We start from the raw sequence: 25,612 nt of genomic DNA on the forward strand, positions 1-25,612 counted from the left end.
CGGGAGGGCCAAGTGGATGCATAGACAAGGTATTGGTGGATGTCCACAAAAATTTTTGGCATTTTTGACATCGGAATCCGGATCACCCAAAAAATGGTTTGTTATAGCACACGAAAATTGTCAAAATGGGAGGTATGCACGCTTCGGGGCTTGTTTGACCTTGAAATTGGGTTGGACTGGCCAAGAGAGCCAACCGGATGCGTAGACAGGATCTTGTCGGACGTCTACAAAAAATTTTGGCATTTTTGACGCCGAAATTCGGATCACCCTGAATATGGTTTGCTATAGCACACGAAAATCATCGAAATGGGGGGTATGCGCGCTTCGGGGCTCGTTTGACCTTAAAAATGGGTCGGACTGGACTTGAGGGCCACGAGGATGCATAGCCAAGGTCTTTACGGACGTCCACAAAAAATTTTGGCAATTTTGACGTTGGAATCCGGATCACCCAAAAAATGGTTTGCTGTAGCACACAAAAATTGTCAAAATTGGGGGTATATGCGCTTCGGGGCTTGTCTGACCATGAAAATGGGTCGGACTGGCCGTAAGGGACTACCGGATGCATAGCCAACCTCTTGACGGACGTACACAAAAAAGTTTGGCATTTTTCACATTGGAATCCAGATCACCCAAAAAATGGTTTGCTATAGCACACGAAAATCGTCTAAATGGGGGGTATGCGCCCTTCTGGGCTCGTTTGACCTCCAAAATGGGTCGGCATGGCCGTGACGGACAACCGGATGCCTAGCCAAGGTCTTAACAGACTTCCACAAAAACTTTTGGCATTTTTGACGTCGGAATCCGGATCACCCAAAAAAAGATTTGCTATAGGACACGAAAATCATCGAAATGGGAGGTATGCGCGCTTCGGGGCTCGTTTGACCTTGAAAATGGGTTGGACTGGATGTGAGGGCCACAAGGATGCATATCCAATGACTTAACGGACATCCACAAAAAATTTTGGCAGTTTTGACGTTGGAATACGGATCACCCAAAAAATGGTTTGCTATAGCACACGAAAATCGAAGAAATGGGAGGTATGCGCGCTTTGGGGATCGTTTGACCTTGAAATTGGGTTGGACTGGCTGTGAGATCCAACCGGTTGCATATACAAGGTCTTGAAGGATGTCCACAAAAAAATTTAGAATTTTTGACGTCAGAATCCGGATCACCCAAAAAATGGTTTGCTGTAGCACACGAAAATCGTCTAAATGGGGGGCATGCGCGCTTCGGGGCTCGTTTGACCTTGAAAAATGGGTCCGACTGGCCGTAAGGGACATCTGGATTCATAGTAACCTCTTTACGGAAGTCCACAAAAAAATTTGGCATTTTTCACATCGGAATCTGGATCACCCAAAAAATGGTTTGCTATAGCACACAAAAATCGTCTAAATGGGGGGTATGCGCCCTTCTGGGCTCGTTTGACCTCCAAAATGGGTCGGCATGACCGTGACGGAAAACCGGATGCCTAGCCAAGGTCTTAACAGACGTCCACAAAAACTTTTGGCATTTTTGACGTCGGAATCCGGATCACCCAAAAAATGGTTTTCTATAGGACACAAAAATCGTCAAAATGGGGGGTATGCGCGAGTCGGGGCACGTTTTACCTTGAAAATGAGTCGTACTGGCCGTGAGGTCCAACTGGATGCATAGACAAGGTCTTAAAGAACGTCCTCAAAAAAATTTGGCATTTTTAACGCCAGAATCTGGATCACCCAAAAAATGCTTTGCTATACCACACGAAAATCATCTAAATGGGGGGTATGCGCTCTTCGGGGCTTGTTTGACCTCCCAAATGGGTTGGAATGGCCGTGAGGGATAACCAAATGCATATCCAAGGTCTTAACAGACATTCAAAAAAAATATTGGCATTTTTGACGTCGAAATCCGGATCACCCAAAAATGGTTTGCTACAGCACACGAAAATTGTCGAAATGGCGGGTATGCGTGCTACGGGGCTCGTTTGACCTTTAAAATAGGTTGTACTGGCCGTGAGGAACAACCGGCTGTATAGACAAGGTCTTGACGTAAGTCCACAAAAAATTTTGGCATTTTTTACGCTGAAATTCGGATCACCCAAAAAATGGTTTGCTATAGCACACGAAAATCATCAAAATGGGGGGTATGCACGCTTCGGAAGTCCACATGCATTACCACATATATTCACATCAATTTTCCTATGTATTAGCCTAAGCATCAGATGCCTCGAAGCACCCAAAATTTTCTTCTGAAAAAACTTAATGAGGATCTATGTGTTGAGTTGAAGAATCATCACCCAAAATATCCATTTCCTCATTTACAAGCCCCTTTTTAAAAAATTATGCAAATTAATCAATTTTTTGTGTGTTAGCCCACAGACTTAGCACCTCAGAGCCCCCAATTTTTTTTTGAAACTTCATGGGACCTCTATATTGTGTTAAGCAATCACCAGGTATACTCACACCATTTTTTAACGTCTATTTTTGCATTTACATGATCCTTTTTAGGAATTATGCAAAATCATCGATTTTTCGTTTGAATAAGCACATGGATCTGACGCCTTGGACACCAAAATTTTCTTCTGAAAAACTTCACTAGGACCTCCTTTTTGAGTTGAGAACAACTAAATATAATCACACAACTTTTTAACACCCATTTACGTATTTACAAGCATTTTGAAAATTATGGAAATTCATAGATTTTTCGTGTGTATTAGCTCATGGATCATGCGCCTTGAAGCACCCAAACTTTTTTTCTGAAAGAACTTCATTAGCACCTTCGTATTGAGTTGGGGAACCACCACATATACTTATACAATTTTTAACGTATGTTTCCGCATTTACAAGTTCTTTTTTAGGAATAACACAAAGTACCACTTTTTCATTTGTTAATCAATCACATGGGTCTGATGCCTCGAAGCACCCAAATTTTTTTCTTAAGAAAATTCAAGAGGACCTTTGTACAGATTTAGAGAACTACCACGTATACTCACACTATTTTTAATGTCAATTTCTGCATGGACAAGCCCTTTTTAGGAATTACGCAACTTTATTTATTTTTATGTGTATTGACCCATGGATCGGTGCCTCGGAGCACTGATATTATTTTTCTAAAAAAAATTCATTAGGAACTCTATATAGAGGTCGGGAAGCACCACGTATAGTCACACTATTTTTAACGTTCATTTCCACATTAAGAGACCTTTTGTAGGAATAACACAAATTTATCGATTTTCGTGTGTATTTTAGCCCATGGATCTGACACTTCAGAGCACCCAAATTCTTTCCTCAAAAAACATCATGAGGAACTCCTCATTGATTTGATAAACTATCACGTATACTTTACACCATTTTTAACGCTTTTTTTTTGCATTTACACGCTCTTTTTAGGAGTTATACAAAGTAATCTATTTTCATGTATATTAGCCCATATATTTGGCGCCTCCGAGCACCAAAAAAATTTATCCAAAAACACTTTATAAGGATCTCTTTATTGGATTAAGGAACTGCCACCTATACTCACATAATTTATTTTAACGCACGTTTTCGCATTTACAGGCCCGTATTTAAGAATTACGCAAATTCATTGATTTTTCTTGTGTATTAATTTATGAAACTGACGCTTTAGAGCACCCAAAAAGTTTTATGAAAAAACTTCATGAGGACCTCTATATTGAGTTGGGAAACCATCACGTATACTCACACAATTTTTAACGCTCAATTTCGCATTTACATGTCCTTTAGAAATTACGCGAAGTAATCAATTTTTTAAAAATTAGTCCATGGATCTAGCGCCTCTGAGCACCCAAAAAATTTTCTGAATAACTTAATGAGGACCTCTATATTGATTTGGGGAACCACCACATATACTTACACTATTTTTACGCTCATTTTTGCATTTACCTACTCTCTTTTAGAATATACACAAATGTATCAATTTTTCCTGTGTATTGTCCCGAGATCTGGCATCTTGGAGCACCCAAAATTATTTTTTAAAAAAAAGCATCATGAGGAACTCAGTATTGAGTTAAAGAAACACCATATATGCTCAGACCATTTTAACACTCATTTTCACATTTACAAGCTCTTTTTTGAAATTATGTATTTTCATTGATTTCTCGTGTATATTATCCCATTGATTTGGCGCCTCGGAGCACCCAAAAATTATTTCTGAAAAAACTTCATAAGGACCTCCGTATTGAGTTAGGAACCACCACATATACTCATGCTATTTTTAATGTTTATTTTCACATCTACATGCCCTTTTTTGTAAATACGTAAATTTATCAATTTTTATGTATAATAGCCCATGCATTTGGCGCCTTGTAATACCAAAAAAATCAAAACAAATTTCATGAAGACCTCCATATTGAGTTGAGAACCACCATGTATATTCACACTATTTTCTTAACACATATTTTTGTATTTACATGCTCTTTTTTAATAATTACGTCTATTCATCGATATTTCTTGTGTATTAGCCCATGGATCAGACACCTCGTAGCATCGAAATCTTTTTTCAATAAAAACTTCATGAGCATCTCTGTATTGAGTTGGGAAACCATTCTGTATACACACAATTTTTAATGCTCTTTTATGGATTTGCAAGCCTTTTTTAGGAATTACACAAATTCATCGATTTATCGTATGTATTGGCCCATGGTTTGACGCCTGGGAGCACCCAAAAAAGTTTTCTAAAAGAACTTCACGAGAATCTTCGTATTAAACAGGGGAATCACCAGGTATACTACATTTTTATCGCCAATTTCTGCATTTACTGACCCTTTCTAAGGAATTACACATATTCATCATTTTTCGTGTGTATTAGTCCATGTATCTGGGGACTAATAGCTCCTAAAAACTAATTTTGATAAAATATCATGAAGACCTCTGTATTGAGTTGAGGAACCACCACATATACTCACACAATTTTATTAGCCCTTATTTCTGCATTTACAGATTCTTTTTTTAGTAATCACCCGAATTCATCAATTTTTATGTGTGTTAGCTCATAGATCTAACGTCTGGGAGCATCACATTTTTTTCTTTGTGAAAATACTTAATGAGGACCTTCATATTGTTCAGGGGAAAAATTACATATATTCAAATCATTTTTAGCGTCTATTTTCGCACTTACATTCTCTTTTTAAAATTACGTGAATTTATCAATTTTTCATGTATATTAGCCCATTGATTTGGCGCCTCAGGAGTATCCAAAAAAATTTTGTGAGGCTATCTGTATAGACTTGGGAACCACCACGTACACTCACCATTAACGATCGTTTTCGCATTCACATACCCTTTTTTAGGAACTACACAAATTTATTAATTTTTCATTTGTATTAGACCATGGATCTAGTGCCTCGGAGCACCTAAAAATATTTTTGAAAAACTTTCATGAGGAACTCCATATTTAGTTGAAGAACCATGTATACTCACACCGTTTTTAACGATCATTTTCGCATTTCAAGGCTTTTTTTTAGGAATAACACAAATTAATTAATTTTTCGTGTGTATTAGCCCGTGGATCTGATGCCTTTGAGCACCCAATTTTATTTAAAAAAGAATCTTCACAAAGACCTCTGTATTAAGTTGGAAAACTTCCACATATACTCAACAATTTTAACGATCATTTTTGCATTTACAAGCCATATTTAAGGAACTACTCAATGTAATCGATTTTTTATTTGTATAAACCCATGGATATGGCGCCTCAAATCACCTAAAAAAGTTTTTGTGAAAATTTTCACAAGGACCTCTATATTGAGTTAGAGAACCACCAAGTATACTCACACCATTTGTTTAACGCTCATTTTCGCATTTACAAATTATATTTTGTTAAGAATTTCTCATGTTCATAAATTTTTTCGTGTGTATTAGACCATGGGATCTGGGCCCTTGGAGCACTAAAAAAAATTCTGAAAAAACTTAATGAGGACCTCCTTATTGAGTTGGGAACCACCATATACTCATAACTCTTATTTCCGCATTTACGCACCTATTTTTAGAAATCTCGCAAATTCATCAATATTTAATGTGTATTAGTCCATGGATCAGGCGACTCAGAGCACTCAAATTTCTTTTCTAAAAAAACTTTATGAAGAAAGACATCTGTATTGAGTTTCGGAATCACCACATATACTCACACAATTTTTAACTCTCATTTTCCATTTACATGCCTTTGATTAGGAATTACGCAAATTCATCAATTTTTATTGTGTATTAGCCAATGGATCTGGATCCTTGGAGCACCCAAAAAGAATTCTGAAAAAACATATGAGGACCTCTTTGTTGAGTTGGGAACCTCTACATATACTCACACTATTTCTTTAACGCTCATTTTCACATTTACAGACTATTTTTGAAAAATTATGCAAAGTGATCAATTTTTCGTACGTATTAGCCAATGAATCTAAGCATCGGAGCACCCAAAAAAAATTCTGATAAAACTTCATGAAGTCCTCTGTATTGAATAGAAAAACTACCACATATACTCAAACCACTTTTTTATGTATATTACCACATTTACATGACATTTTTTAGAAACTACACAAATTCAATCAATTTTTCGTTTATATTAACCGATGAATTTGGTGATTTGAAACACCAACAAAAAATTTTCTAAAAAAATCAAGAGGACCTCCTTATTGAGTTTGGAATCACTTCCTATTCTCACACCATTTTTTAATACTCATTTCCTTATTTACATGCCCTTTTAAGGAAATTTTGCAAATTCATCAATTTTTCATGTGTATTAGCCCATTGATTAGGGCCTCTGAGCACCCAAATATTTTTTCTGAAAAAGCTTCATTTGAACCTTCGTAATAAGTTGGGGAACTACCACATATACTCACAACAAGTTTTAACGCTCGTTTTCGCATTTGAGGGCCCTTTTAGTAGTTACGCAGATTTGTGTGTATTAGCCAACGAATTTGGCGCCTCAGAGCACCCAAATATTTTTTCTGAAAAAAACTTCATGAGGACCTCCATATTGAGTTAGGGAACCACCAAGTATAGTCGAATTATTTTTAATGCACATTTTCGCATTTACAGACCCTTCTTTTAGGAATTAAGCAAGTTAATTGATTTTTCATGTGCATCAGCCTAGCCCATGGATTTGGCGCCTTGGAACACTGAAATAAATTTTCTAAAATCTTCATGAGGGCCTCTATATTGAGTTAAAGAACTACCACGTATACTTACACCATTTCTTTAACGTCTATTTCGCATTTACAACCTTATTTTTTTCTTAGAAATTACGCAAATTCATCGATTTTTCATGTGTTTTATCACATGGATCTGATACCTCGGAACACCCAAAAAACATTTCTAAAAATACTTCATGAAGGTCTCTGTATTGAGTTGGGGAACAACCTCGTATACTCCCTTCATTTTTAACGCTCATTTCCGCATTTACAGATCCTTTTTTAGGAAGTACTCAAATTCATCGATTTTTCATGTGTATTAGTCCATTGATCTGGCACCTCGGAGCACCAAAAAAAACATTCTGAAAAAACTTCATGAGGTTATCGTATTGAGTTGGGGAACCACTACGTGTATTTACACCATTTTCTTAACGCCCATTTCCGCATTTAGTGGCCTCTTTTTTAGGAATCACATAAATTCATCAATTTTTCGTATGTATTAGCCCATGGATCTGGCACCTCGGAGTACCCAAAAAAAATTTTGTAAAAACTTCACGAGGACCTCATTATTGAATTGGGGAATCACAACATATACTCACACAATTTCTAACGCCTATTTCCGCAGTTACATGTCATTTATAAAATTACACAAATTTATGAAACTTTTTTTGTATGTATTAGCCCATGGATGTGGTACCTCAGAGCACCAAAACAAATTTCTGAAAAAATATCTTGATGACCTCTGTGTTGAGTTGGGAAATCACCACATATACTAACATAATTTTTTTTTGACACCTATTTCCGTATTTACATACCCTATGCAAAGTGATCCATTTTTCGTGTGTATTAGCACAAAATGTGGTGTCTCAAAGTACCCGAAAAATATTTATGGTAAAGCTTCATAGGGACCTCTATATGAGTTGGTGAACCACCATGTGTACTAACACTATTTTTGAACTCCCATTTCTGCATTTACATGACCTCTTTTAGGAAATACGTAAATTTTTTGATTTTTTATTTGTATTAGTTCATGGATTTGGCGCCTCAGAGAACCCAAAAAAAATTTCTGAAAAAACTTCATGAAGACCTCCTTATTGAGTTGGGGACCACTACTTGTACTCAAACCATTTTTAACATCTTTTTCGTATTCACGGGCTCTTTTTTAGGAAATTACGCAAATTCATCGATTTTTCATGTGCATTAGCCCATGGATTAGGCGCTTCGAAGCACCCAAGCATTTTTTTGAAAAAACTTCATGATGACCTCTGTATTGAGTTGGAGAACTACCACAGATACTCACCCCATTTTTTAACGTCTATTTTTGCATTTATATGTCATTTTTTTAGAAATAATGCAAAATAATTGATTAATTGTGTGTATTAGCTCATGGATGTAGCGCCTCGGAGCACCCAATTTTATTCTTAAAACAACTTCAAGAGGACCTTCAAATTGAGTTGGTGAACCACAACGTATGCTCACACAATTTTTTTAAATGCTCATTTCTGCATTTAGATTCCTATTTAGGAATTACGCAAATTCATCTATTTTTTGTGTATATTAGCCTATGGATCTGGTGCATTGAAGCACCAAAATATTTTTCTGAAAAAACTTCACGAGGGCCTCTGTATCGAGGTCGGGAACTACTGCACATACTCACACCATTTTTAACGCTTATTTTCACACTTAAAGGCCATTTCTTAGGAATTATGCAAATTGAATGATTTTCGTATGGTTTAGCCCATGAATCTAGCGCCTCGAAACAGAGAAAAATCTTTTATAAAAATATTTCACAAGGACTTTTGATATTGAGTTGTGGAACCACTACGTATACTCACATCATATTTTAAAGCCTATTTCGTATTTACAAAAATTTTTTAGGAATTACAAAAATTCATCGATGTTTCGTGTGTATTAGCTCATGGATCTTGCACCTCGGAGCACCCAAGTATTTTTTTTTTGAAAAAACTTAATGAGGATCTCTGTATTGAGTTTGGGAACCACCATATGTACTCACACAATTTTTTAAATCCTGTTTTGGCATTTACAGGTCCTTTTTAGGAATTACGCAAAGTAATCAATTTTTCGTGTATGGCTATGGATCTGGCGCCTCAGAGCACTCAAACATTTTTATAGAAAAAATTTCATGAGAACATCCGTATTGAGTTGGAAAACCGCCACGTATACTCACACCATTTTTAAATATTTAATTTCGTATTTACAAACTCTTTTTTAAAGATTACGTAAATACATGATTTTCATGTGTATTAGCTCATGAATCTAGCGCCTAGCGCCTGATAACATCCAAAAAAAATTCTGAAATAACTTCATAAGGACCTCTGTATTGAGTTGGGAAACCACCGGGTATACTTAAACCATTTTTGTAACGTTCATTTTCACATTTACAAAGCTTTTCTAAGGAATTACGCAAATGAATCAATTTTTCGTGTGTATTAGCCTATAAGTCTTGTGCCTCGAAGCACCCAAAAAAAATTCATGAGGACCTCCGAATTGAGTTGGGGAACCATCACATATACTCACCATTTTTTTAACGTTCATTTCCGCATTTACAATTCTTTTTTTAGGAACTACGCAACTTTATCGATTTTTTTGTGTATTCTTAAAAGTTAAAAGACATTTCATATCCCCAGTAACTCAAACCTTTTATCAAATATAACATCCAATAAACCTTATAAAGAGGTAGTTCTCTTCCCGTTTTTATTACATTAGTAAGACAACAAAATTGTTAAGACATCCTATACGTTGGGTAACTTCGAACCTTTGTCAAATATAACATCCAATAAACCTTATAAAGAGGTAGTTCTCTTCTCGTTTTTATTACCGTAAGACAACAAAATTGTCAAGACATCCCACATCCAAGGTAACTCGAACCTTTATCAAATATAACATCCAATAAACCTTTTAAAGAGGTAGCTCTCTTTCCGTTTTTATTACAGTAGTAAGGCAACAAAATTGTTAAAACATCCTACATCCTGGATAACTTCGAACCTTGATCAAATATAACATCCAATGAACCTTATAAAGAGATAGTTCTCTTCCCATTTTTATTACAGTAAGACAATAAAATTGTTAAGACATTCCACATTCTGGATAACTCAAACCTTTATCAAACATAACATCTAATAAACCTTATAAAGAGGTAGTTCTCTTCCCGTTTTTATCACAGTATTAAAAAAACAAAATTGTTAACACATCCTACATCCTGGGTAACTTCGAACCTTTGTCAAATATAACATTCAATAAACCTTATAAAGCTGTTATATTACAGTAAGACAATAAAATTGTTAAGACACCTATATCCTTAGTCAGTCGAACCTTTATCAAATATAACATCCAATAAACCTTATAAAGTTTTTATTACAGTAGTAAGGCAACAAAATTGTTAAGACATCCTATATCATAGGTAACTTCAAACCTTTATCAAATATAACATTCAATGAACCTTATAAAAAGGTAGCATCTCACATCCTGGGTAACTCAAACTTTTGTCAATTATAACATCCACTAAACCTTATAAAGAGGTAGTTCTCTTCCTATTTTTATCACAGTAGTAAGGTAACAAAATTATTAAGACATCCTACATCATGGGTAACTTCGAACCTATATCAAATATAACATACAATGAACCTTATAAAGAGGTAGTTCTCTTCCCGTTTTTATTACAGTAAGACAACAAAATTGTTAAGACATCCCACACCATGGGTAACTCAAATCTTTATCAAATATAACATCCAATAAACCTTATAAAGAGGCAGTTCCCTTCCCATTTTTATTACAGTAGTAAGACAACAAAATTGGAGGAATGGTTCATTAACTTAAAATGTAGCATATGAAGGAGCTGGCAAGAAAGGAAATGGAGCAACCGAGGCATATGCTACAGGTGGCCGACGTTGACCATTTCCTATGGACTGCTTTCTTTTTTCTTCTTGTGCCGCTTCTGTAGTTTCCAATGAAGGTGACAGCTCGATAATCTTACTCATGTGTTCAATAGTCATTTGCTGTTCACTCTCGGTAACACGATGAACTAGAAGCCCAGACATAAATACAGGAAGATACAGAAGGCTGGCATGGAACATTCTCCTAGCATCTTTGGTTGTACGGTTCAAGTAGAATGATATTGCTGTACCGCTGATTGCCAGAGCAAGAAGTGTCGATTCCAGGCAAAACCACCCAGATGTTAAACTCCCTGCACACACAAGGTCGTAACAGAAGGCAGTCTAGATAGAAGCATGAAGAGCAAGGATTGAACATTAAGAAAGTGCAATCAAACTAACAACCCAACACCAGATGTGCACAATTCAGGTTCCATAATGATGTAAACAATTTCATGATTTTATGTATTTCACTGAAACCTTCACATTTTTTCGTTCCAGGATGACTTGAAATGTTTGACATAATTCGAAAAAAATAACACTTCCACCCAAAAAGGTTATTTATGCTTTCAGCAGTCCCAAGATGATGTCCACTTTCTTTGAAAAGAAATATAAATACATTTTATATCATAAGAATTTTACAAGACAAACCTTTGTCCCCTCTTAACACACCAGATCTCTTTTTGACAAGTATTCACATGTCCTTGTTAACACACCATTATCATTATCATAGTGAATCTAGACCACACTCAACTCTTGAAGAATCAGTAGTAAACAAATCAAGAACCACCAGCCTTATAAATCTGACAATCTAGGTCAAACATAACTCTCATCAACCTCAAATCTCAACAGGATGCAGAGAAAAGAAGTAGAATTCAAGAATACAATCTAAATAACTTCACAAATGTCACTCATTAGTACATCTTCGCTTATATGCTGCTGATGGACTAATTAAACTATTTTTGGATTAATCCTAAAAATAAACATTCTTGACCACTAGTGTGCCCACAAGAATATTGACACTTGACAGTATTATTTCATTTGTCTCAAACAGTTGATACAAGTTCAGATGGTAATCAAAATTATGACATTTGACTATCAAATTCTACTTATTTACGGCCTTGGGACCTTATTCTTTAGCCTTATTTGGCCACCTTCCGAGCAATCATTCATGGCCATTGTGGGGAAACCCTTTACAAAGGAGATACATTTTCTTTGGTTAAAGGTAATGTTGAACGAAGGAGATCCATTAGTTGCATTACATATGAAAGGTTGAAATCTGGTGATCTAACACAGGGTTTCCATAAATGGTTCAGAATATTGAGAGATTTTCATCTTTGGACTGTAGGTGATGGAATTAATTTGATGATTTGTATATATATTTTGTTTCACTAATTACTAGGATTTCAGATACGTAATGCTACGAGATACTTTTGGACTACAAGATCAAACCAGATTATAGAGCAAGATTTTACAAATAATAGTAAAAAAAATTGGAATTTTCAATACTCATTTTGATGCGTCTAATTTTTATTTTTATTTTGCCAAAGTGTTGAAGAATTGACATCGAAATAACTTAAATAAATGGTCAATTGTACCATTTAAGTTTAACTTAAGACCAAAAGTTGGACAGAGAAACATACAAGTCCAATTACCTTATAAAACTTAATAATTCAAATTGTGCCAAATAATTCTTCACATGGCGCAATGCATAAATGGGAGTATTTCTACATAGAAAAATTACTCACAATCATAGGCTAGGTAACCCAATGGTAGTAGATATAGGCAGTTTCTCAAGGCTACAGAGGCAGTCCTCTGACCAGAAGCATCAGCAAGAGAGTACATTCTGAACCTGTACAGAAAATAAGAAATGATAAGTCGAGGAGAAATCTCAGGACCAACTTAGAAAAAATATAACATCGGACATTATGAGAGAAAGAGATGCTACATGGCGTCAAGCTGGTCATGTACTTCATTGCAAGGATTATCAAGAAATACTCAAGATTCCCACACCCCCACCCCTCAATAAGCTTCTACAAGCCCAAAATTTTTGTTCACAAATCATCACGTGATGACTAGCTGAGAACCTCTTTAAAGATAGCAGATGTTTGGACAATCCTTGGCCTCTAGATGCATATGGCCATTGAATAACATATGGCTACATTCACTACACAACAGCCTTAACATTGAATATCACTACATAATCAATACTAATATGGCCAAAAGTTCAAAAGAGAAGATGCATACCCTCCGTCAGCATAATCTTTACGACACAAGTAGGCTAAGGCCATGAAATGAGGTATTTGCCAAAAATACAGAGCAGCTGGGAGGAGCATTCCATTGAGAGACACCTGACCAGAAGCTGCAGCCCACCTTTACAAGGAGAGAGAATCTTTCAGAATGGTAAATCAGCCTCAGAACCATGACAAAAACAGCAATTACAAAATACCAGAAAACATGGCTAACATAAAACTAAATCCAATAATCTGCTGTTAGTTATACTCTTAACATTTGCATAGAAACATTCACTTCAAAACGAAAACATGCAATTCAGCAGAATTTAAAATATGTCATCCTTTCTGCAACTAATAACTAGTGAATTTTTCAGGCACTGAAGTCAAATTAATGACGTTCCATGAAGAGTCTCATTCTGAAAGTGGAATTGTTATTTTACATGCAGTGTAGCCAAGTACAGAAGGCAAACCAGTAATAATTTGCAAAGGAAAATCAAAGCAAGTATAGACATCAAAGCATGCCGAAATGATTGCTCTAGTAAATTTGCTGCTTTCTACAGCACATGGATTTGCTTATCAATGAACAATCCCAAATCAACTATCACTGGGAGGAACTTTTAGCAAGAATAGAACGATATACAATCACATCTCCTTTGCGCAGAGATACATAAACCCGAGATTGATAAAGCAGAAGCCTAAAGGTGTATAACAAGACAATTACCCAAGCAGGGGAGGAATAGCTCCAACAATTGCGCCGACCCATGTATTAATTGGATGTATCTGCTTTAGTGGTGTGTATACAAATGCATACAACACAAGATTCGACGCACCAAGGCCAGCTGCCAACATATTAGCCTGTACAGACCTTGTCATAGAAATTGCAACATCAGTCCCTTCCCCATTAATCCATACAACAGAAAGATAATTATCAAATTGCAATACATATTGTTAGACTAGTTGCGAAGGATATGTGGCCACCTTGCTAGCCAGTAAACCAGTGCCCAGGATGCCAGTAGAAGCTGCCCATGTTACTGCATGGGGTATACTGATTCGCCCTGACGGCAATGGTCTTTTCTTGGTTCTGTTCATCTTAGCATCATTTTTCACCTCAAACACCTGAGAGCAAACATAAGAATAATTAATTGCATGAAGTTCCAATCCTTGAAAATGTATGTGAAAGTACATGCAGTATAAATGTCACTGATGGATACAATCCCATTTTCATTAATTGCTTTGCAAAGAAAAACATAGAAAGAGAAGGGAAATATTTCTCTACAGCCAATCAAGGGATTTTTCTCACTTTCAATGGGGAGGGGAGCTAACATAATTTTCATTTAGGTGGAAGTTCAGTTCTAGTAACAGGTAAGTCCCAAAGGCTGTTCCCATCCCTGCTGGAGACATGCCAACAACTCTCCTTTTTACGAACAGTTTAGGTGAAAGCATTATGAGCAGGATTCCAGTATTATACCTGATTTAATGTGCTAGCTGATGCCGCAACCATCATTGTGCCAGCACATGTGCAGCAAAGTCCCATGTAGTCAATGGCACTACCACTCCCAAGGATATACCCAGTGCCAGAGGTTGCAACTACAAGCATGCTGATAACAGTTCAATTAGAGGAAAATGAAGCAGCAAAAATACAGAGCGGTACTATATTGTGTAGCTTATTTGCTAACATTCTGGAAATAAGAGAGTCTGAACAATCAGAATACGCAACACATTTAAGCAGTAGTTAGCAAAAGTAAAAAGAACCTAGAAGCTCTTCTACTTCAAGCCTTCAAGGAAGCCAAGGACTAGTAAGATTTGAAATTTGGAATAGTGTGAGAACTCTTTTTTTTCCTTGATAAAATAATTATGTATCAGAACGCAGAAAGATGAGTGTGTAGCCAGTGTACAAGAACAACAAGCATCTTGTCTACTTTTTCTACTTCTAATTTGGATCCTAGGCCCTATTCTTTTGTACTTAACAGAGATATGAATCTAAATAATTCATATCTCAGCCCATTGAGGGGCCCTTTATTTTTATTATTAAGATTATGATGTCCGAATTTGAGCATACATCTGAAAAGTCAGATAATGTTTCTAGATCAGCCATGAAAATGAACATAAATCTAACTCTCATAACCATGAAGATGGACTTGCAAAAAAAATTGCCATATAAATTTACTTGCAAGATTACGAATATCCTTTGCTATTATTCTTTTATAACTATTAAAAATAACATTGAGTACGAGCCCAAAACTTGTAAAGTAACCCATCCATACCAGATAAATGAGGGATAAAAACTGGTACTTGTTATTATCAAAATCAAGATTCCTACTTTTGTAATCTATTGAAATTTGTTAAACCAACTCGTCTTACTCTTAAGCTTATGTTTCTGATGCTAGAAAACTAGTGTCACAAACTCATTGTACTTTAGATTCATCAAAATGTTAGAAAATCTCTTCTTTGTATTGGAACTAACCCAACCCAACAAACCCACAACTTATACCAAAGCCTCTTATTGTTTTTGATAACCGAGAAATCCGTATGTGACCCGCCCTTTGGATAACCAATCAAGATTTATGGTGTAAGACCAAGAAATTATGTGAACCTAAGAAACTTATAGGTAAAGAATTTGAAATATTACTTGTTCAAGACATAAGATTCAGTTGGCTGGGTGATATAAGAGGTTTTAAAAGAAAAAACAAATGCAGTTAATGGCTGATAGCTGAATGATTCAAATTTAGACCCCATTTAGTGCAAACAAATAAGGCCTAAGAGCAATTGTTTTCCTTTTAAAGACTCTCAATAGGGTCTAAATGAATCTGAATGAATCAAATCTACAACAAAGTCTTGATACCATTCAGACTTTCTAAAAGCATGATTTTTTTGGCAAAAGAACTTCACCCATTGTTATCCGCTTCTGCAAAAAGAACTTCACACTTCTTGTACTCTCTCAACTATCAACCTACCAAATCTCTTCTCTAGAATAGGTAAGATATCAAAATCTTTTCAAGTATCTAACTACATTGAGCTAGCATATGGCCATAGAATTCCAAATATTTTTTGGCAAATATTATTTGGGTGAAATTTCATGCGTGTGGCCATACTATTTGAAAAATATATTTCACCTTTTTAAGAAACATGATTTATACCCACAAGTTTTAAAAACTATCAAAACTAACCATATGTTTGTATTACATAGCACGTGACTTTGTTACCCTAAGCGGATTGTTATCATTTTCATCGACAACCATATCATCACTTTCATATGTTCACGTAAAAAAAATTATGTAAAACAACACAAACAACTATTATAGAGGTGTTCTTGTAAAAGATAAAAATTTGGTGTAGATTTTTGAATCATTAAAAGTTCCCAAATAATGAGATTTGTCCCAAAAACTAATTTTTTCTAGTATTTGGGAATTTGGGTTATTTGCCAAATAATGGCAAATTGTATGGAAACACACTATTTGCCAAATTTTATTTGGGAAATCTATGGCCAAACGGGCCCTTGGATTCATATGCAGTTGCCGTCTTGAATCAAATTAGAGAATTGTGTCTCTAGTTTTACCGAATGCAATTGAAAGAGAAGCCTCGATTAGAGTTGATCAACTTACCAACAGTAAAAAAATCACAGAGGACTAACGATTGTGGGTGGGTCAATGATAAATTTATAACTTTATTAAGAGAAACGAATTAGCTCAACTTTTGCATAGATTGATGGACTCTAGGTGCAAAAGAGGAAGAGGATTGAGGAGAAGAGCCATGGAACCAACCAAAATCAGCCAAGAAGATATTGAAGGGTGGAATTCTTGGAGTACTAGAAATACTGAAAAATTCATTTGGGATAAAATGAATTTTAAACAAATAATGATTTTATTTTGTTTCAATTAAGATTATTCTAATATTTTATTGCTAAATCATTTAATTACTATTTAATTTAAGTTGTAAAGAATTAATTATGGTTAAATATATTAATTAATTGCTTATACACATTTAGATGTTGAAACAACAAAGAATCTTAATTATTTAGTGTTCAAAGTAGAAAAGAACATCTTAATATTCAAATATGTATAGAACCATACATCTTAATCTTAAACAAGCAAGGCCTTATTATATGCTTTAATCTTCTTACTACTACTACTACTAAAGCACTAACCCCATTAGGAGAAAATTCTCTGGATAACAATGTTGCTTCCCTTGTTCCCATAGCTTAGCATCAACAACCTAAGACTAAAATTGGTTTGTCCACTGCACTCCTTCCTCTTACTTTTGGCCCACAGCCTACTATGCCCGACTTTTTCTGTTGTTTTTCTTAGCTTTATTTTGATTATCATTTCACCTCATATGTTTGCAATGTAACTATAATACAAACAGAAATGAAAAAGAATAGAATATGAATTGAGTGTTTCATGATCTCTTGTAGTTCAACAATAAATATATATCCCGCTCAACTTTTGCTTCTCACTTTTGGACCCTGTAATATGTTTTAAGGTTTGAACTAGACCTAGAATCACCCAGCAAGCAAAAATTAGACTAAAAAGAAGCATTCTGTTGAAAGGTAACCCTCTATTGGGCATTGTAGAGGCTTAGATTACTTTCTACCCACAGACAACCTCAAGCAGTTGTACGACACCCATTTAATCATGTATGTTTATATAATTGTGGTGTCCAAACCAGCTTTCGCGCACCTCGACTAATTCCACGGGATACCTGCAACCTGCCACCAGCAGCAGGTACCAACTAACTTTGTTCACCAAGGCTAGGACAAATGGGAAGAACCACCAACTGTTTCATTGTCGATGCTGAGTTTGAATTTAAGACATCATGACTCTCAACCACTTCATTGACTACTAGGCCACACCCTTGGCTGGACCATTTAATCATGTTTTAGCAAGACTCATTGACCTTCTAAAGAATTTGTCCTTTAATGTATAGCTATAGGCTCCTGTTTATCATAGAAACATCAACTAATAACTATAACTCAGCCAAATTACCAAAGTTTTGGGTCTTGACCCCATAAAATTTTGACTATCCTGCAGCAGCCAACTATTATAGGAACTTATTTCTACACTGACTCGTGCTTCCTAACCATCACAAGAAAAAGAAACAAAGAAAGAAGACACGCGAAATTGAAAAGGAAATTAAAACAAGGGGTGGAACTGTGGAAGCACTGAATCTAGAACTACACACAACCTAATTCTCATAAAAATCTGAGATATGTAAAGCGACTTGAAACCGAAGTTCCAGCCACAACAAGCAGTTATTTAGTGTCTCTAAATCTAAAGGAGCATAGAGAATTCAATATTCTCCTTACAATCGGCTAATGTGTCTCAAGTATTCCCAAATCAATATCCCTTTAATGCACCTCAACCAACCCACTGAACAACCTACGATAACACACATGCCCAGATGCTGAATAAAGTTATCCATCAAACCAGGCAACATGGGCTACACTATCAATATCCCATATTCTTTTAAAAAGAAGTTAAAGTTACAATTATTCCATCAAGATTTTTCCTAATCTACAATTGGAAAACCATATAAATGCCTCTTCAAAATGAAAACTTTAGGTTGTCTCAATAAGCACAATCAAACAGGCCTAAAAATCACAATAACTCTATGAAGTTAATAGATACACGAGTTAATATACAAATTCCAATAATTATATTAGCTAGTTATAAGCAGTTCCATTACAAAATCAATCAATCAACTAGACCATCAATTCCAAATAGAGCTGGGGCGCTAATCAATCCTACGTAACCATTCCGGTCCACATAATTTCAATACACTACTTTGAATAAACAGTTTATTACACAAAATTAGCAATTCAATAAGAGAATTGATACGAAAAAAAGTCCTAACCTTAAGCGAGCTTTAGAAAGCTCCGCATAACACCGCCCGTAATGCTTAGCCATGTCCACAATATCCCTACCTTTCAAAACTGATGCAGCCGCAAAAGATGAAAGATCGACAGCTGAAGAACTCGGAGATCCGGTTCGAACCCACTCCGTCGATGAAAATCCCACCTTTACTGTACCGGCTGCTTCAGTAGACTCCGGTCCGGAGCCGGCGGCTGTAGAAGTGGATCTGCTGGCAACGCCATGATTAAGCAAAGGAAGACGACTGCATGAAGATTTGGATGTGAGGAGTTTTGAAGAGAAACCCACCGAGTTCCTCCACATGGTGCCGAGTCTTGACAATTGTTTAGAGTTTGATCTTTTTGACCTATGAAATTTCACAAGTCCTGTTTTGTTCCTTAATTATCCTTTCGCAAGAACCAACAAGGGTTAATTTAGATTTTACGGGTCATTAGAAGGGGTATTTCTATTTGAGCCCCTGAAATTTTACAAAATGTGATTTATATCCCACATACTCTATTATGTAGTGTCAATGTAGTTAAGAAACAGGTCTTCGTCAACACGTTTGTTTTACTAGCGAAGGTAATATGGTAATTTTAAGTATTTTTATTTTAATAGAAACGTTTTTACTTAAGCTCTCAGATTAATGATTTGAAATTAAAATTTTGTTTGAACGTACCATTTGAAATAGCATTGCTAGTTGCTACTATGATATAACCAAGATTGAAATGAGTGCTTGAATCGGATCACACCCCATCTTTCTTCTACATAGAAAAAGGACCAAACTGGCTGATGTAGCAATTTGTAAAGAAACTTTACTGCCAATCTTAAATAATGCTAAATTCACACTACTTTTTGGTCAAAGGAATAGAACCAGAATGTTGATTTCTCATATTTTAAGTGATCTATTTGGTTTATGGTCAATTGGTCAAATTTTGAGAAAAAAAAGGTATGTGAGAATATGTTGAATAGAAGAAGAAGTAATTTTACTAATGCAAAGAATAGCTAGGTACATATCATTCTTCTTGAGGTTCTGCTAGCCATCTTCTTTACACTTTACTCAATGGCTAATTTCAACGTAACATCTTTTGCACAACCTAGATAAACAATGATCATACCCTTCTCTAATATGTTACTATTAACTTATATACACTGACAGTGCACGTAAAAGAATTTTTACATTATTATTCGTAAGTAGTACCAATGAGTCCTTCGTCCGAATAGACGACCAGGCTGCTAACATTGTGTCATGGAGATGAGATCTTTTTTTTTTATCAGTTTTGAGCCTAGAATCTCAAATCACCCTGCTTCTCTTCATCTTGTTTTCCACTACTTCTTTGTTCAAACTCAATGTACTTGTACCACTTAGCACAAATGAGGTAGACCACAAAATCAGCTATTGTCAATGCTGCTAAGAGGAAGTAAAATCTATCCAAATGGCCTTTGTTGAGGTTTCCTGGTATCCATCCAGGCATTTTATCGTTAGCCGAAATTTTAATAACAATGGAAACAAGTAAACTGCTGACATAGTTCCCTAGTGAAATTGAAGTCATGCAAAGTGCACTTCCAAAGCTTTTCAATCCATCAGGTGCTTGTCCATTGAAAAACTCCAATTGTCCAACGTACATGAAAACCTCTGATGCTCCAATTAGTACATATTGTGGGACTTGCCAGAAAATACTTAAAGAACTCGAATTTGTGCAATGTGAACAATCTTTGTTGGCATGTTTTAACCTGAAATGTTCTACTATTCCAGCTGCTACCATTGCCATTATAGCAATTATGAGGCCAACTCCCATACGTTGGAGCTCGGTCAGTCCTCTTGGAGATGACTTCTTTAGGCTTGCAACGAGGGGGTCAAGAACTCGCCTGTAGATGAAAATGAATGCTGCAACACTAAGGATATCGAAGCTTGACATGCTTGCAGGAGGGATGTGAAAGCCTGAGACGGTGGTTTTCATGGCATCGCCTTGTTCCACAAATAAAGAGGCCATTTGAGTGAACACAACAGAGTAGAGTATTGTACAAAGCCAAATTGGAAATAGTCTTAGGATGCATTTCACTTCTTCAACTTGAGTCACTGAACAAAGGCGCCACGGATTATCTAATCTCTCCTTTGATGTAATTATAGCTGCTTTATCCAAAAAACTGTTACCAAAAATATATTTGTTATAAACACATCCACTTTTTCCTTTGTATATGTAAACAAAGCGCAACACCAGCAACAACTAGGAAACATTGCAAGCACGTAGAGAAGAATAACTTACCTAAATTCTTCCGTATGCAGTATGTTTCGACTGCTATTATCAGCAAGCTCTCTTCCATCGCCTTCATATAACTCATCTCCTTTTGAAGGTTGCTCTATATTCCATTTCCTAATTGCCGCTACAACCACTTGACAAAATCTTGAAATGGGGTTCCCGGTTGGCTTGAAGTGTCTGTACCAAGGTGTCCCAATAAGAAACAGAACTAATGCCAAAATAGCTGATCCAGCTGATGCTGAAAAACCCAATGTCCACATTCCCTTATCCTCAAAATAGACCAAAATGGTGTTTGAAAACAGAGATCCAAGATTCAATGCTAAGTAGAAATAGCTAAAGAAAGATAATTTTGAGTGACTTTCTTGAGGATGATCTTCATCAAATTGATCTGATCCAAATGTTGCAATGGTAGGTTGATACCCTCCATTTCCAAGAGCAATTAAGTAAATGGACACATTGAAGAGTATAGTATGGAAACTTGAATGTGATCCACAAGGGGCTTCTTCATCTCCACAGCCATTAGGCTTGATCAAGAAAATGTATGAACATAATGATAATAACACTAGTCCCTGCAATGAACACAGATTTCAAATTCTTAGTACTTTAGTATTTCAACATGAGTTCAATTTTAAAACTACACTACAAATGGAAAAGAGTTAGGTAACGACCTATGAATTGATAACATACACACATGGTTAATGATATGCATTCTCACTTTATTTTTTAACTACTAAGGTTAAATTACATGGTTCTGGTGTAAAAATTGATAACTCTAAACATATGTGACTTACCGCGACAAAAATGGCTTGGAAGATGGCACAAGTCTTGTATCTACCCCAATAGGAATCACTTAAGAAAGCACCCAAAAGTGAGAAGATGTAAACAGTTCCAGTCCATTTGCTAACATTGTTAGCTGCTTCAGCATTATCTTGCCCCATAACTCTTGTAAGAAATAGGACTAGATTCACTCCAACTCCAAAAAATGCTAGTGTAGCTAAACCTTGATTCACTATATACATCATCCAAAAACAAAATAAATACTACTAGACAAAGTAAAGTTACCAAATTGAGACATACTATCAGTGTATTCTAACCAATTATTACATGTAAAGTTAAAATTACTTTTAAATAGTTACATGTTGATTGTGTAAAAAAAAGTGTACACAAACATGATAAACTTACCAAGTAATAGAACACCAGCAAACCATTTTCCAGTCGTGGCACGCACAGCAGGGCAGCCATGCTGATCTACAGTTCCATCAAGGGTGAATTCTTCATGTGGCATATTACCTAACTTGACTTCCTTTAAAATTAAAAAAAGCAAAAATATTGTTAGTTAAAAGTTGTCTTCGTGAGATATATCAAAAGGTCTTGTTCAAGCCTTCTAATAAAATAAACACAAAGTAAAGCTAACTTGTTTCTCATGTTTTTACTTATTCCGTAAATACGTGACACATATCTTTCATATTCGATATATCACTTTTATCACTAAAGGTTAATTAAATAAATATATGTTTTTCATTTATTAATTAAAGAAAACAAAAAAGACATCTTCTTTTTGTTTTCAATCCCCACACATTTCTTTTTTACTACAAACACTTTACTTCTCCTCCGCGTTCTCCTTCTTCTTTGTTTTTAATTCCCAGAAGATTTCTCCGGTTAAGAGGGAAGGAATATGTCAATTTAGGTACATGATCGATATTAACATATATGTCTTTTTACAACATTAAATAAATGCACATTTGCAACAATCAATGGAGTAGTATCTCTTTCTGAGTCATTTTATTACTTGACGTGATTGGCTTCTCTTATAAAAAAAATACACATGAATATCAGAATGTGTATCTAATTAAGGCAATAATTAAGTCATGACACATTTTTATGTTATCAATTTGCTATAGTATTACACTAGCCAGTACTGCACGTTTTGGTTGTACTTGCACATCTGAAATTTGTAGTATTCAATTAAAAATTAAAATTCTACACGGCAAGCTAACTCTGACATGCCTTCAATTCTTTGATTTAAATTTTTACGAAATTTAAATTGTATTTTGGCTCCACCCTTGAGATTCTGACACTAGGTTTATTTGGTTCATGTATATTTTTTTATGTAAAACATAAATTTATATATATAAATTCATTGAAATTGTGGTAAAATATTCAAACCTCAAAAGGTTTGAATTTATTAAAGTTACAATCTTAAATTTGATTACACATCTATTAATACTGTAAAATCGTTTAGACCGGCCTGTGGGGAGTTTGTGTGTGAAATAAAAAACGTCCAAAATAAAAGTAGTCGATATAGAAATTAATGAAATGATATGTGCACCATAAGATGTTTAATTCTCGTTAATAAATCGAGTTCAAGTAATATGAATAGTAATTAAAAATCAAAAGACAGTAAAAAGTATTAAAGATATATATCGCAGAATAAACCCAATAAGAAAAATAACGAAAAGCAGAAGACCATGATACATGCATGCGCTTGAAGAAGCTAAGAATAGAAACGGAGCGAATCTAACGTCATGTGATTTAACTGAATTCATTATTTTGAATTTTACTGATTTAACTGAATTCATTACTTTCGAACAAATTATATGTTGTTACAAACGAAGGCTGGTATATATGTAGAAGATCAATAATCTTAATAAGTTAAACGCTTATAATTGACTGACTTTTGAGTTAAAAATCAAAGTTGAGTGACTTTTTGAGAAAGTAACTTTAAAACGTATTAACTCGTTCTGAATTCATTAACTTCAAATCATGAATAGAAGAGTACGTAATAATGGAAAGGGAAGTGCATATATACAAAATTACCATTTTGCCAATGTTTAAGCACTCCATTGTTTGTTTTGTGTTATAGCAAAGCTGCTAGCTGAACTTCAGTTGGAAGAGATACTATTTGTTTTCTAATCATAGGAAGTAAAGGAAATGCATGTGGAGAGAAGCAAGGAGGGGAGATGGAAATTGGTGGTCTATTTATACATGTTTATATGCACATATTAAATCGGATTTGGTTTCTCTCCATTACACTTCATCAATTAATACGTTTAAATAAATGACACTTATACGATATGTTTATAATTTTTAAAGGTTAAAATTAAATTAATGTGACAAACATCTTAACAATAACAATAATATATCAAATAAAATCTCATAAAGTATGATCTGAAAATGACAAAATATATATAAATTTTAACTATGATTAAAATATTAAATTTTGGAAAACAATCTTTGATTTTTAGTAAGCAATATAAAACTCCCCAAATATTTTGATACTGTCTCATTAATGTCAATTTGTAAGAAAAAATGTATTAATAGAACGTGTGAGGGGAATGAAATCATATTTTTAATTTTTTAAAATTGAAAAATGGAAAGCAAACTAGACTGTTGATAAGTAATATTTACTCTAATTCTCTTTCATTTAATTTAGTTAAAATGATGAATATATGAAAAGACCTGGGAAAGAGCATTGTGATAATAATACTTAGTTTGATGTTATTAAATTTAATCAAGATTTTAAATATATGAACGACTTTCTGATTTATAAACTTTTTTATATATAATTTACAAATAAAGTGCCAAATTAGAGGATGCCTTCCAAAATTTTAACATTTTAATCATGGTTAAGATCACTTTGTTAAATTGATCCAATCTTGATCTTTAAATTTTTAAAAAAATTATTAGATAATATTACATATCTAAATGTGTACTTTAGAAAATGAAAAAATATATATTGTGAAAAGATTAAATACGTAAATGAAAAGATTAAATTCCGAGTTGGGAAACATTATTATCCTAATTCATAGGCACGAAGTAGGAGACACATATCAAAGCTTATTGTGAATTGTGATAAGATTGTTTTGATGTCGACACATAACTTTCGATATTTTGAGCACATTTTGACCGCTCTAGTTATAGTGATATAATATGTTGATTGTCATTGCTCAAGCCTTAGCATCTGGTGCATGGACAATTTTAATTTTGGGGAGCCTCAACATCGGGTGAGACGGACCCCACTCTGATACCATGTGAAACTAGGTCTTAGGCCTAACTCACACCCAAAAGTTAGCTCAAAGGGAGGTGAATTGTCTAAGCCTTAAGAAGTCCATCATCTCATTAACCACCGATTTGAGACTTTTGTCATTCTTTAACAGGTTAGCGTAAACAGTAATAAAGTTTCAATTTTGGAAGTTTTAGACTTCACATTATTGCAAAAATTTAAAGAAAAAGTTGTGTTCAAAGTGGTGGAGGTGTT

At 34.9% G+C, this 25,612-nt stretch overlaps 2 protein-coding genes across 2 annotated transcripts; both read right to left on the reverse strand.

Moving 5' to 3' along the window:
* Positions 1-10,723: 10,723 nt before the first annotated feature.
* LOC107008238 (protoheme IX farnesyltransferase, mitochondrial) lies at positions 10,724-19,502 on the reverse strand. Its single transcript, XM_015207179.1, has 7 exons — positions 19,098-19,502; positions 14,716-14,845; positions 14,226-14,363; positions 13,969-14,102; positions 13,261-13,386; positions 12,762-12,865; positions 10,724-11,327 (listed from the first exon to the last, which is right to left on the reverse strand). The coding sequence occupies exons 1-7, from the start codon at positions 19,415-19,417 to the stop codon at positions 10,957-10,959; spliced, it is 1,323 nt and encodes a 440-aa protein (XP_015062665.1). The 5' UTR covers positions 19,418-19,502; the 3' UTR covers positions 10,724-10,956.
* A 555-nt stretch (positions 19,503-20,057) lies between these two features.
* On the reverse strand, positions 20,058-24,402 carry LOC107015588 (protein NRT1/ PTR FAMILY 7.3-like). The gene is made up of 5 exons (XM_015215907.1): positions 24,172-24,402; positions 22,537-22,657; positions 22,146-22,363; positions 21,361-21,923; positions 20,058-21,241 (listed from the first exon to the last, which is right to left on the reverse strand). Exons 1-5 carry the CDS (start codon positions 24,196-24,198, stop codon positions 20,380-20,382), a joined length of 1,791 nt encoding a protein of 596 aa, XP_015071393.1. The 5' UTR covers positions 24,199-24,402; the 3' UTR covers positions 20,058-20,379.
* Between the last annotated feature and the right edge of the window lie 1,210 nt (positions 24,403-25,612).

This window comes from Solanum pennellii, chromosome 1, assembly GCF_001406875.1.
Source record: "Solanum pennellii chromosome 1, SPENNV200".
Classification (NCBI taxonomy): Eukaryota; Viridiplantae; Streptophyta; class Magnoliopsida; order Solanales; family Solanaceae; genus Solanum; species Solanum pennellii.

Excerpts from the sequence above, each read along its gene's own strand:
- LOC107008238 (XM_015207179.1), bottom strand. The coding sequence starts at position 19,417 with ATGTGGAGGAACTCGGTGGGTTTCTCTTCAAAACTCCTCACATCCAAA. Across the intron at positions 13,387-13,968 it reads GCTATTCCTCCCCTGCTTGG|GTGGGCTGCAGCTTCTGGTC; the intron begins GTAATTGTCTTG and ends CTCCTTGTAAAG. Across the intron at positions 11,328-12,761 it reads GGGTTACCTAGCCTATGATT|GGAGTTTAACATCTGGGTGG; the intron begins GTGAGTAATTTT and ends TTGTGTGTGCAG.
- LOC107015588 (XM_015215907.1), bottom strand. The coding sequence starts at position 24,198 with ATGGAGTGCTTAAACATTGGCAAAATG. Across the intron at positions 22,658-24,171 it reads GCTTAAACATTGGCAAAATG|GAAGTCAAGTTAGGTAATAT; the intron begins GTAATTTTGTAT and ends TTAATTTTAAAG. Across the intron at positions 21,924-22,145 it reads TCCAAGCCATTTTTGTCGCG|GGACTAGTGTTATTATCATT; the intron begins GTAAGTCACATA and ends TGTTCATTGCAG.